Source organism: Cynocephalus volans, chromosome 6, assembly GCF_027409185.1.
Source record: "Cynocephalus volans isolate mCynVol1 chromosome 6, mCynVol1.pri, whole genome shotgun sequence".
NCBI lineage: Eukaryota > Metazoa > Chordata > Mammalia > Dermoptera > Cynocephalidae > Cynocephalus > Cynocephalus volans.
This window is the reverse complement of record NC_084465.1, coordinates 12,957,172-12,969,309: the sequence shown is the minus strand read 5'-3', so window position 1 is coordinate 12,969,309 and position 12,138 is coordinate 12,957,172. Positions and strand designations below refer to the sequence as shown.

General features: G+C 34.7%; 1 protein-coding gene across 13 annotated transcripts in view; it reads right to left on the bottom strand.

The window, feature by feature from the left end:
- Positions 1 to 12,138, bottom strand: part of TPK1 (thiamin pyrophosphokinase 1) — a 355,873-nt gene that overhangs the window by 207,622 nt on the left and 136,113 nt on the right. For 8 of the 13 annotated variants that reach the window (XM_063099234.1, XM_063099241.1, XM_063099246.1 and 5 more), the window contains 2 exons: positions 7,960 to 8,013; positions 7,785 to 7,854 (listed from right to left, as the gene is read on the bottom strand). In XM_063099234.1, the coding sequence (XP_062955304.1) occupies positions 7,785 to 7,854; positions 7,960 to 8,013 (124 nt within the window). The remainder of the gene's footprint in view (positions 1 to 7,784; positions 7,855 to 7,959; positions 8,014 to 12,138) is intronic. The other 5 variants (XM_063099239.1, XM_063099244.1, XM_063099247.1 and 2 more) reach the window with 1 other exon arrangement.

Below are 12,138 nucleotides of genomic sequence, written 5' to 3'. Positions count from 1 at the left end.
CTTAAAATAAATCCCATTCACTGAGAAAACTAGTCACAGGGACTCTGAAATCAATTGTCACATATTGAGATCACAATTTATGCTCAGATACTTGACAATAATTTATTCCATAACAATTTTACATTTATTGTCTTATTCTATAAAAAAAAAAAAAACCTAATAGTATTGAGCAAGCTTTTACAGAATTTTCACTAAGATACAACAAATATAGGTCTTATACTATTTATATAACCTCTAGGACTGAATTGACAACTTTAATAATTTTGCATGGTTCTAACTAAAAAAACTAACATCCTTCCCATAGAAACACTTGAAAAAATGATAACAGATTCCAACTAAGAGGGCAAGTTTTAGGCATCAAGCCCATCACTGTGTTGAACGGATAGACAAAATTGTGGTAGACCCATATCCTGGACCACTACTCAACAGTAAAAAGGAACAAACTACTGATACACACAATAACATGAATGAATCTCAATGGCATTTGATAAGTGAAAAAAGACACAAAAGACAATAAATTGCATGATCATTTATATGACATTCTAGAAGGCTACAGGGGCAAGGATGTGGGAGGAGGAGGTTGACTGCAAAGGAGCAGTAGAACACTTTTTGAGATGATGGCCATGTTTTAATCTTGACTTTGGTGGTGCATACACAACTGTAAACCACTTCAAAAATAATTGAACTGTATGCTTAAAATGATTAATTTTACTGTATTAAATTACACCTAAACAAATCTGATTAAAAACAAAAAGGAATCAGAAGCCAAACACTACAGACCTATATTCCAACCACTATATGAAAAATGTTTACAACCTTTCTGAAAAGTAGTATAGTTATTGCATGCAGAATAGTTACTATGATAAGACTATTTACAGCTATTGCCTAAAACCACATCCGGTGCACATTAAACTTTTCTATAATTCATACTATAGCTTTGAAGGGTCACCCTCCATCCTCTCAGCTTGTCCAACTCTTTTATAATCAGCCAAAGTAATAAATTTCTTCAACAAGATTTCTCTGAATACTTCCAAAAACAGTGATCTCTTCCTGAAATATCATAGATGAAGAATCTACAGCCCAAGGAAATTAAATTACTTGCCCAAAGTTTCACAGTAATGAAGTGGCAGAATCAGACATTGAACCCTGATCTAACAACACTCGTGCTTCACAGTTCCAAACCTGGAAGCTGCTTCTACCTGCAATGAAATAGACCAAAAGAACAAAATTGTTCAGTTACTTACATGTAGCCAGACTTAGGCATGTCACTGATCAGATACTTGCTACCCGGCTGTGTTAACTACACTGATAAAGCCTTTAGAAGCTAATTTTTAAGAGTCAGCCTCCCACATTACTCAGTTATTTAAATTATATTTCGGACCTGGTTTAGCTGGGGCACAGTTTGTTACAACAGTCATTCCCTATTCCCACTTGATCACTCTGGAAAGTGTTATCGATCTGCTGATGAGAAAGTTTCAAGAATACATAAAACTCAAAGTCTGAAATCTTAACTGTGAGAAAATTAATGGAGAGAAATAAGAGATCAGGAATGTAGTTTGCTTTTCTGTTTAAGCAGGTCCTCCTCCTCATCCGACCATTGCTAGTGAGTGTTCAACCAAATAATCATTTGCATAAATGCATGGAACTTTTGTTGGGTGATCATTTTTAAAATTAAACAGAAATAAAACTTCTAAGCATCTGAGCTAGGTTAGAACAATCTTTATACAAAGATAATTTTCTGTAGGACTTCTCATTCAGTATTCTATATTCATTAATTACTCTGAGGAAAGTAACCTAAAAACAACCCTCTGTATTTCAAATATTCTTCACACTACAATACCAAAATTCATAGCTATATCAGACTATTACGCTGATGAGTCTGAGAATCTCTAACTCCCACAAAATCACAAATATATATAAAAACAAAAAAACAAAAAGCCTCTCACATTTAGTGATGATATTCATGGTACATGTCACTTTCAAAATTCCCATGAATTCAAAGGCAAGGACCTTAGATTCAGGATAAAAGACTCATTTAGACAGGAATTAGAATGCAATGTATTACACTGTATAGGACATTCTGGACATAAGGGGGACATATGCTGTAAGTGATTTTAGGCAAAAATGCATAATCTTTTTAGATATAAGACATTTCTGGTTTATACATACTATTAAGATATGTAATTATCCAAAGTTTCTTTAGCATCAAGATACTTCCAATAGCTGACAATATATATCTTAGAAATCCCTTTCTGAACAAAAGCATAGCCTTAGTAACGTCTCTGCTAAGATATCAATGAAAAATCATTAATTCAATAAATTCTCAGTGCTCATTAGTGTACTAGATATTATGAGACATATAAAGATGATTAATTATGGTTGCTGCCTTCCATGAGTTCACTATGTAGTGAAGGAGATAAGCTAGCTACATCTACACACACCTAAATCACAAGATAAAATGAGAAAGAAAATAATTACAAAGTATTATGCAAAGCTAAATGGTAATAGATCACTAGAAATTTACAACCTAGTACAGGATATAAGTCTTTTTGGCTCTAAATCAAGATAAAATGTGAACATAACACTGTGATTTAAAAGCATTATTACAGTGTAAGAGATGTCAAGTCACATCAGGCTGGAAGGACAGAGGAGCTCTCCTGGAGCACATAGCATGTGAGGAGCATGGATGCATGGGTAAGATTGCTACAAGAAATGTTAGCATATGTCGCCAAAACCATCAGAGAATCTGTACTGTGTAGGATCTACAAGCACTGGTTAGTTGGAATGGCTGGCCAGTTGGAATGGATGATGGGTAGTACCGATGTGTTCAAGATCAACCATGAGAAGGGACATCAGCAAAGGCAGAGAGGAGAAAGGACATGGCATATTTAGACAGGGAACAGTTCTGTTTGACTAGGACACAAGGGAGGAAACTGGGCATGCCTGGAAAGATGACTCTTTATCCAGGAGACAAAGGAGAGTCTCCTTCCCTAACTCCAGTAACCACACACGCACACACATACATATATACACCACACACTCTGATCCTGACCTTTTACGTCACAGTAGGACCCTCAGAATATTTTCTAATATGGTCATGCTGGTTTAATTGCCCATTTCCATGCCTTCCTTTGTCACTGAACCAATCACACTGAACTAGAATTTTCTCTCTATGTCTTACAATCTTTCCTATTGAAAGGCGTTAAGGAGCTTACATTTATTGAGCTTACATTCACTTGAACAAGTAAATACAGAAAAATCAGTTATATTTCTATAGTTCCAAAGGGCAGATTCAATACAACTCTTTGCTACTTAGGAAAAAATAAATAATTTTTGCTTTCTTTTTGTTTCTCCCTACACACTAACATATATATTGAATAATCATGTGTTGTTTCACAATAAAAAAAATATTTAGGATTTCTTTATCAAAATAAAATCTGATAAATGAAGGGAGGCTGCTTTCAGAGTTGAAACCAGGATGGACAAAGATTTATGAAAGATGGTGTGGACTTGAGGACATTATGGAATGTGAAATAAGCCAGTCACAAAGACAAATATTGCATGAGTCCACTTATATGAGATATATAAACTGGTCAAATTCTTAGAGTCAAACTCCGCAATGGTGATTGCCAGGGGATGAGGGAAGTGGAAAGTGGTGAATTACTTATCAATGGAAGTAAAGTTTCAGTTAAGCGAAATGAGTAAGTTCTAGAGATTTGATGTACAATATCATAACTACAGTGAACAATAATGTATTGTATACTTAAAAAATTAAGAGGGTAGATCTCATGTTAAGTCTTCTTACCACAAGAAAAATTTCTTTAAAATAAGGATAGTAAGAAGGTTTAATGCATCCAGTACGGGATTAGATCCAAGGCCATGACTGACTTCTTTATTAATAAACTTATAAGAATTTTGTTACAAATTATTATAAATAAAAAATAAGATTTCACAACTCAAAATACACAAATGGTCAATAAATACATGAAAAAGTGCTCAACATCTTTAGTCACCAGGGAAATGCAAATTAAAATCACAAGGTTCCATTCACAAACCTAAAATAAAAGATTAAAAAAGAACCAATGCTGGTGAGGATACGGAAAAATGGGGACATTGCTGCCAGGCATATAAAATGCTACAACTTTGGGAAAATAATGTAATTTTTAGAAAGTTAAACATATATTTACCCTAAGACCTTGAAACTTCATGCTTAGGTACCTACTGAATAGAAATTAAAACCTGTTCACAGAAACATTTATACAAGAATGTTTAAAGTGTCATTACCCATAATAGCCAAAAATTGGAAACCACCCAAATGTCCATCAGATAAATGAACAAATTGTGATATATTCATAACATTGAATACTACTGAGCAATAAAAACAATTACTGTTATACAAATGAATCTCAAGAATGATTACATATTGTAATGATGAATAAGGTAATTATCCTGATTTGACAGTCACATATTATATACAAGTATTGATAGTTAACTCTGTAACCCCCGAATATGTATAATCAATTAAGTTTCAATAAAAAAATTAATTATGTTAAACAAAAAAAAAAAAGACACAAAAGAGTATAGTACATACTATATGACTTATTTTGTATGAAATTAAGTAATAAAGTAAGTCTACAATGATGGAAAACAAAAAGTTAGTTGCCTGGGGATAAGAAAGTGTCTGAAAATGAGTAAAAGGGAGTTTTCTGGGGTTAGGAAATGATCTGTACCTCATTTTTGATGGTGGGTAAGAGAATGTACATAACTTTCAAATAAAATCCATATAATTAAACACCTATGAACTGAACATTTTATTGTACGTTAATTATACCTAAACATTATATATAAAAATATTTATTTAATGACTTTTAAAAAGGGACATAGTATCTAACTTAAAGAGATTTCCATTGACAAAAGACGGTACAATTTGAACATCAAAACAAATAATATCTGCGATGGACTGAAACCCATCTAATATGTATAAGTCAAGAGTTTGAGTCTGAAAAAAATCATTTACCTTTGGAGTTTGGGGGCACTAATTCATTATTCTGAAAGAGGGAACAAAAAAACATGAAGCACACCTTTCCCTTGTAAACTGTACTTCCAGTGCGTAATCTTGGACTTTCTGGGCTTCAGGATAAGTGGCTCTGTATTTCTACTAATTGATAATGGCCAAATCCAATACCCTCTTTTGTGTCTTCTTTTACTCTCCAAGGCTTCTCAGTGGCATCTATCCCATGTGACACTCGGCTCTTGCAGAGGCTCTTCCCTTGGTCTTCAGAACACTTTCTCTTCTGGTTCTCCTCTAAACCCTCTATTTCCCCTCCCCCTGGCCTGCAGTCCTGGTGGCCCCTAGGTCCCACATCCCTATGTCCTCCTGTGTCTCCCTGTGAGTCCTGCCAGCCTCACCTGCCACATTTCAACTTTCCCTTTGACCTTGGGTCTGCTAAAAGAGAGAGGCAACCAGTGGAACAGGGCAGGGCCTGGAGCATGCCTGGGTCCTCTTCAGGTTCTCCCAGGGCCCTGGTTCCATGAGGGATGGACCTTGCCCTGAATCTCCAGTGCATAGGAAGGCACAGTGACATGGGACTGGTGCCTCAGGCCCTGCCCCTCCTTGGCCTGATCAGCGCGAAAGGTCCCACCACTGATTTTTCCGTCAGCTCTCAAGGTTCCCCCTGCAAACTTGTCCCTCTGCTATTGTCTACATCAGTCTTCCTTCCTTGCATTCCAAATGTGTAAATATTTCATTTTGTCTTCACCTGGAGATGACTCACTAAAAACTCATGTTTTATTGTATAATTATGAGGCATTGCATCGTAGAGATGGATGTTAAATACATAAGCAAATAAGAACAAGACACGCAGTGGTCTACGAACTACATACTGGCTCTTTACAACTCATGAATATTTTCTCTTTCTTCACTGTGAAGCCTTTCTGTTAAAAATACTTTTAATAGAAATTACGTTTATTCACTTGAATCCAATTAGTTTAACTGGTTAGGGTTTGGATGTAATGAAATTTATTACAAGGATTTAGTTTCCCACTGAGGCAGTTAGTTTTGCTCATCTCCCTATAAGAGACACTACCCTGACCCAGGCCAGCCGTGTCCCTAGGCATCACAATATGAATCACATCATTATAACTAGAAAATCAATGAAAAGTATATTGTTTTATTGAACACCTCCATTTATGTACAAAGCATTTTTAGAAAAAATAAATAAATCTTCTTGGAAGACTTCTATATGATTACTTAAAAATGTGTTGAGAAACATTATACATGATTATTTTGAAATTTGAACAAAAATAATGGCACCCATTCCCTAAATCTGGTAATCTGTATTGCTTCCAAATGTGAATAAAATCATTCTGTGTTATCTTTCTTCTTAGTGTCTGGCCCAATCCAATAAAAATAATCAATATAGAAATTTATATATTTTTTGCAAGCCTTCTAGATGGTTCTTACAATCAAGGAATAGTTGGGAAGCACTTTATTTATATCCCTTCACTGTTCTGGTTATGATTATGTTGACAAGCTACACCTACCATTTGAGAAATAGTCCTGAGCAACAGCTTGTTACAGCAATCAGGTTACAGGCACGAAACAAACACTATCAAATTCATAAACTTGACCTCATGTGCATTATGCTGTTCTCTGAAATAACTGTGCAAGGCACTTTTTACAACATATACTTGGGTATTTTTTCATACACTGTCCATGTTAGGTCTTAGAGAATATTGACAGAGAAATCAGTAAAGTTACAAGATAAAGGAGCAAAAAACGTAAGTAATTAAATTGTCTCCTAGGCTGTCACTATTGCTATATTTTTTGATAATGCATCCAGTCCCCAGATATTAGCATTGGCACATCCAATCTCAAAGGAAACATGCCTTCCTCCTATAAACAACCAGCTGCTTTCAAAAAGCAGCTTCAATATTAGAACACTGAAGTTAAACATTTTGATGAAATAAAGAAAAATACATCATTCAAAATACATATATTTAATTCACACCTAGGGTATGTTACATCATAATATTTTTATTTTATTTTTTGCAGCAAGGAGGTAATTTCTCAAACTATAAACATTTCAATATATTTAATAACACATATGATAGAAATGGAACTACATTTCATAGCTATTCTACTTATATCTGCACTATAAATTCTTGCATTCACCAGGGGGTTAGACTGCAAACTTGCTCTCAGTGAGCTAGATTTAAAAACTGTTTCCATCAAACATATTCTCTTACCTAAAAATAGTTCACCAGGAAAACCAGACAGCACAGACAGCAAATCATTAAGAAATAAATTATGTTCATATATACATATATATAGGTGCATAACTCAGAAGTAATTAAGTTAGGGTAAACTATACTGGGTTTTACTCAACACTAATATAAAATCTTCCATCTTCTACAACAGAATATATATTTCTTTTATATGAGATCAGTTTTTATTCAAAGTGTTTGAAGTGCCATTTGAAGTTTTATTTTAGACAATGTTCAAAGTCCCACAAATATCGATATTTGATAGTGCAACTTAATGAAGCTTTGAAGTAGGAGAATGAGGTTTTTAAAATAAGAATAGATGGGCCTAATTCTACTAAGAGATATTATTCAAACAAGAAATAATACAACGTGATTAAGCAACTCTCTCTTTCTCTCACTGAGGTGGTTTTCTGTAAAAGAGTGTGAAAAAAACTTAACTGTCCATTTACCAAGAAGAGAGTAAAAACAGAAGAGCAGAAAGGATTGGCACCACAGACACGAGGTAAAAGAAAGCATACCTTTCTCTCTCTCCTTCAGTGAGATCGAATAAGCGGTTGGCACCTCCGTCGGCACAGGCTCTCAAAACAGCTTCAAATAGAGAAAAGAAAAATCTTTTTAATATAGGAAGCATAAAACAGTATCTTTTAAATGATAAACATTTAAAAACACTTAGACACACGAAGTCATTCTAACCTTCTTGAATGATTTCACATTCAGCTAGTGCCACTGCTGGTACTCGAAAAGATTCTACAAAGCACAAGACAAGTAAGACAGAATCACCTACAGACCGTTTTGCATCTTTTTCAACCTCTCTGATTAAATAAAGGAAAAGACTGTAGATGGTGCTAACATGTCTTCAACATCTCTTTAACTTGTTTTTCTTCCCATCTAACATAAGATAGGTCTCAGGCTCAATGACAGGCAGCAAGATGTAGTTATTATCATTATGTTCCCTCCCTCATTAATTTTTACAGGTACTTTCTATTTGTGGCAGGTATTATGGGTTTCCTTTTTTATTGTGATTTAAAAGTTTCCTTTTAAAGATAAATCATATGCATAACAAATTTATTTTAAAATATAAGTAAATAATAATCCAAATGGTATGTGAACAATGTACAAATTGTGAGGAAGTATGAAATTGACTGAAACTTGGGAAATGACAAGGTAATTAAATAAAACCTTTCTTTGAAATTAAAATTAGTGACATAGGTAAGTGAAATTCGGGCAGGAGAAAACAAGTGGGTACTTTCCATTATGTACTCTTATGTAGGGGTATCTGAAAGATGAGATAGTTTAGATGAGTACAGCATTTTTTAAGAAAGGCCAGTGACACATGATTTCTTTTAGAAAAGCGAAATCATAGATGCTAGTAAATTACCCTGGAAACAAATAAAAATCCACAATTTCCAGTGTGGATATTTTCTGTGAATTTAATCCACCCAAAAGGGTGAAATGTTTTATGAAAGTATTTGATAAAGGATGGAATGGTCTCAAATCTCATTAGGGGATTTAACGACCTCTTGAAATTTCACACTTGTACCACCCCCCCCACCCTCACTCCCCCACCCCGCTTTAAAGCACATGTAGTGAGGCTCTCTTGGTGATAAAGATACTCCTTCTTGTTTGGATATGAATGTACTTCTTTCAGCCTTATTCCTGAATAGCAGAATAGTTGAGGGTAATATTTGTAATTTGGTAGTATTGTTGATGATATTAGTATGTTGGCTTCTGATTTCCACTGGTACACTGATACCTTTTGAAGGCTGCTGTCAGTCACACTGTTCAGTATAAAATCCGTCTTCTCTCTTTGGCTAATTTTAAGATCTTCCCTTTATGTTCAGTGTTCTGAATTTCACTACCAGGTATCTTATTTGGAATAATTATGCTTCCTAAATCTGAGGATCCATGTTTGTCTTTGGTTCTGGACAATTCTTAGCCATTTTAATTAAATTATTTCCTATCTTTCATTCTCTCTATCCATCTGTCTTCTACCTCTCCATTTAAACATATTTTTAGATAATCTATTCTGCCTTCACACTTTTTAACTGTTTCATATCTTTCATCTCTTCTTTCTGTATATGTGAGTAATTCCTTCAAATCTCTCTTTCAATTTATAAAATCTCTTTTCAATTATGTCTAGTCTCCTATTTAAAACACTAAAGTTTATAGTCATTGATTCTTTTTTAAAAAGTTGTACTTGGTTCTTTTTTTCAATCTCAGGGTCCTTTCTGATAGAATATTGCTCATGTTTTCAGTTCCTTCTTTCATTCTTTTTTTTTTTTTTTTTTTTTTTTTTTTTTTAACGTACCTTCCCTGACAGTTTCAAATCAAACTTTATTTTTTATCTTGGGGGATAGAAATAAGTGCTGGGATGTCTGAGACTGAAATTCCTCACCCTTAGCAACCCAGTCTTGCCCCCGGCCCCCACAAAGTTGTTAAAGCCAAAGCCACTAGGTCACAAAGATTAGCAAATACCTTGGATACCAGCAGCTTCAGAAGAAACTTGAGCTCCTTTATTTTACAGCACTTATAAAATCATGGTATCTTTTTGTAAATTTAGCTATATATTCAAAAGTGTGCTTATAATATTTACCTACAAATTTGGAAGTGTTTAATGGCAAGTGGGATATTGTAAAGGCTATCTAACTGACCATACTGGCAGAAATAAAAGTCTCAATGTATTTTCTACTAATCCATGATATGTAAGAATATTTTCTGTGTTCCCTATTATATCATAAATAAAACAGAGGCCAACTGCAAACAACTATATTACTTTTTTCGTCAGCTTCCTAATCTGTAAATGAGGATAATATTACCTATCAAATAGGCTTAATCAATTAATGATTCAGTAATTATATATACTGCTCATCACAATACTGGAACATAGTAAACACTCAATAAATATTAGTTCTCTTCCTCCATTTTTGTGGGAATAAAATAAAATCTAAAAAGCTTGTGTTCCTAGAAAGAAAAGCCTAAGGTACTTAGAAAGTACAAAACAAAAATAGCTTTTACAAAGACATCTAAGACGGATGTTTCATTTTACCAATTACCTACAACACATATTTCCTTACAAGAAGTGGCACCCAAATTCAAATTATGCCACAAACATAACTTGCAGAAGATCACAGAATATATTACACATTTCCTAAATACCAAAACCATCAAAAGCTAAAAAAGAAAGATCATCTCACATATAAAATATAGAACAACTGATTAAGGAGATTGAAAAGACTGATTAATTGAAACAGATGGTAAACTATCAGTAATTATCCTCAGAGTATATGAAACAATTCTCTGTAAACAAAATTAACAAGTATATGGGATCATTTTATGTAAAAACTGATTCACTGAAGTAACATGTAAGTCTAAGAAATAGTTTTTAGTGGCTAAGGATTATCAAATAAAATGACTTGTCAATTTTCCACACTATATCATTTTGGAAAGATCAGTTAAATTCAGCATTTATACCTATTATGTGCCAGGCCCTAAATAAAATAGAAAGATAAATAACAAACAGATCCAGCTCTCCAGGCTCACATTATAGTGGAGAAATGGAAATGAAGCAGTGGACTGTACACTGTGATGACTGCTGTAATAAACACAGCAAAACACAATGGGAAGACAAGGATGGACGAATTTCAATGGACGAATCTGTAAAACTGCTTATTAATAAATCTAGTTCAGCTAAGATCACCATTACTTTTGCAATCACAAAACTATTTTTAAGGTCTGCTGTTTTTCTTTTTTTCATTAAAAAACTGTATTTACTCAGAAGCATTCAAAATGTCAACAAAACAGCTGCAACTTTGGGGGGTTTTTTTGCAATTACAGAGTGGTATTCCGTTAAAAGAGTAATTATTTCGTATAAGCTGCATCAGAGACAACTGAAGATGAGAAAACTACCTTCCCCACACACAATTAATGTGTGCTGTGCACCAGCAAAAACCTGCTTTAAATTTCCATGCCAGGTTACAACCCCACACTGTAACTGGCAAGGTTAGTGGCAACTGAAAATACCAACAGGACAGGGCTATCTAAAGACACATTCAGTAGCGTGTTAACTATACAAAAAAAGACACTGTACAGATTAAAAATAAATCTTGCACAGCCTTACATTTCAATTGTTTTCTTTAAAAGGAGTGAGTTGTGTACAGGGGAGTTAAATAAGCATTTTTTATAGACAAGAAAAAAAGTGCGCTAGGACCAACTTATTCATCATCTTCCTCTTCCTCCTCATCTTCCTCCTTTTCCTTCTTTTTCTTGCTTTTTTTGGCCTTGACACCTCCCTTTTTGCTGCATCAGGCTTTCCCTAACTCGGTGTGGAGCAATACCCTTTCTGCATTTTTCCTTCAGCTGAGCAGCCTTCTTTTCATCTGCTTGTTGTCTGCAGCAGTGCGGTTCCACTTCTCTCCCAGTTTCTTTGGAACGTCACCAGTGGATACGCTGGGATGTTCTCCTTTGGTTTTTGGGTGATACTCAGAACGGAACAAGAAAAAGGCTGAAGGAGGCCTCTTGGGTGCACTGGAATCCTTGAACTTTTTTGTTTCCCCTTTAGGAGGGATATAGGTTTTCATTTCTCTTTCATAATAGGCTTTGTCCACCTTTGCCATGTCTTCAAATTTTCCTTTCTCTTTAGCAGACATGGTCTTCCACCTCTCTGAAGACTTTTTAGAAAGCTGAGAACTGGACTGAAGCATCTGGGTGCTGCTTCTTGTGCTCCTTCCAGCAAGTTTTCACAAAGAATGCTTATGATGACATTTTACCTCTCGGTTCTTAGGATCTCCTTTGACCATGTTCAGTTATTTTTCCTCAGCGAGGCTCAGAGTGGCCTAGTGCCTGTCAGGCTCTCACTTGCCTGGTGCTGTCTCT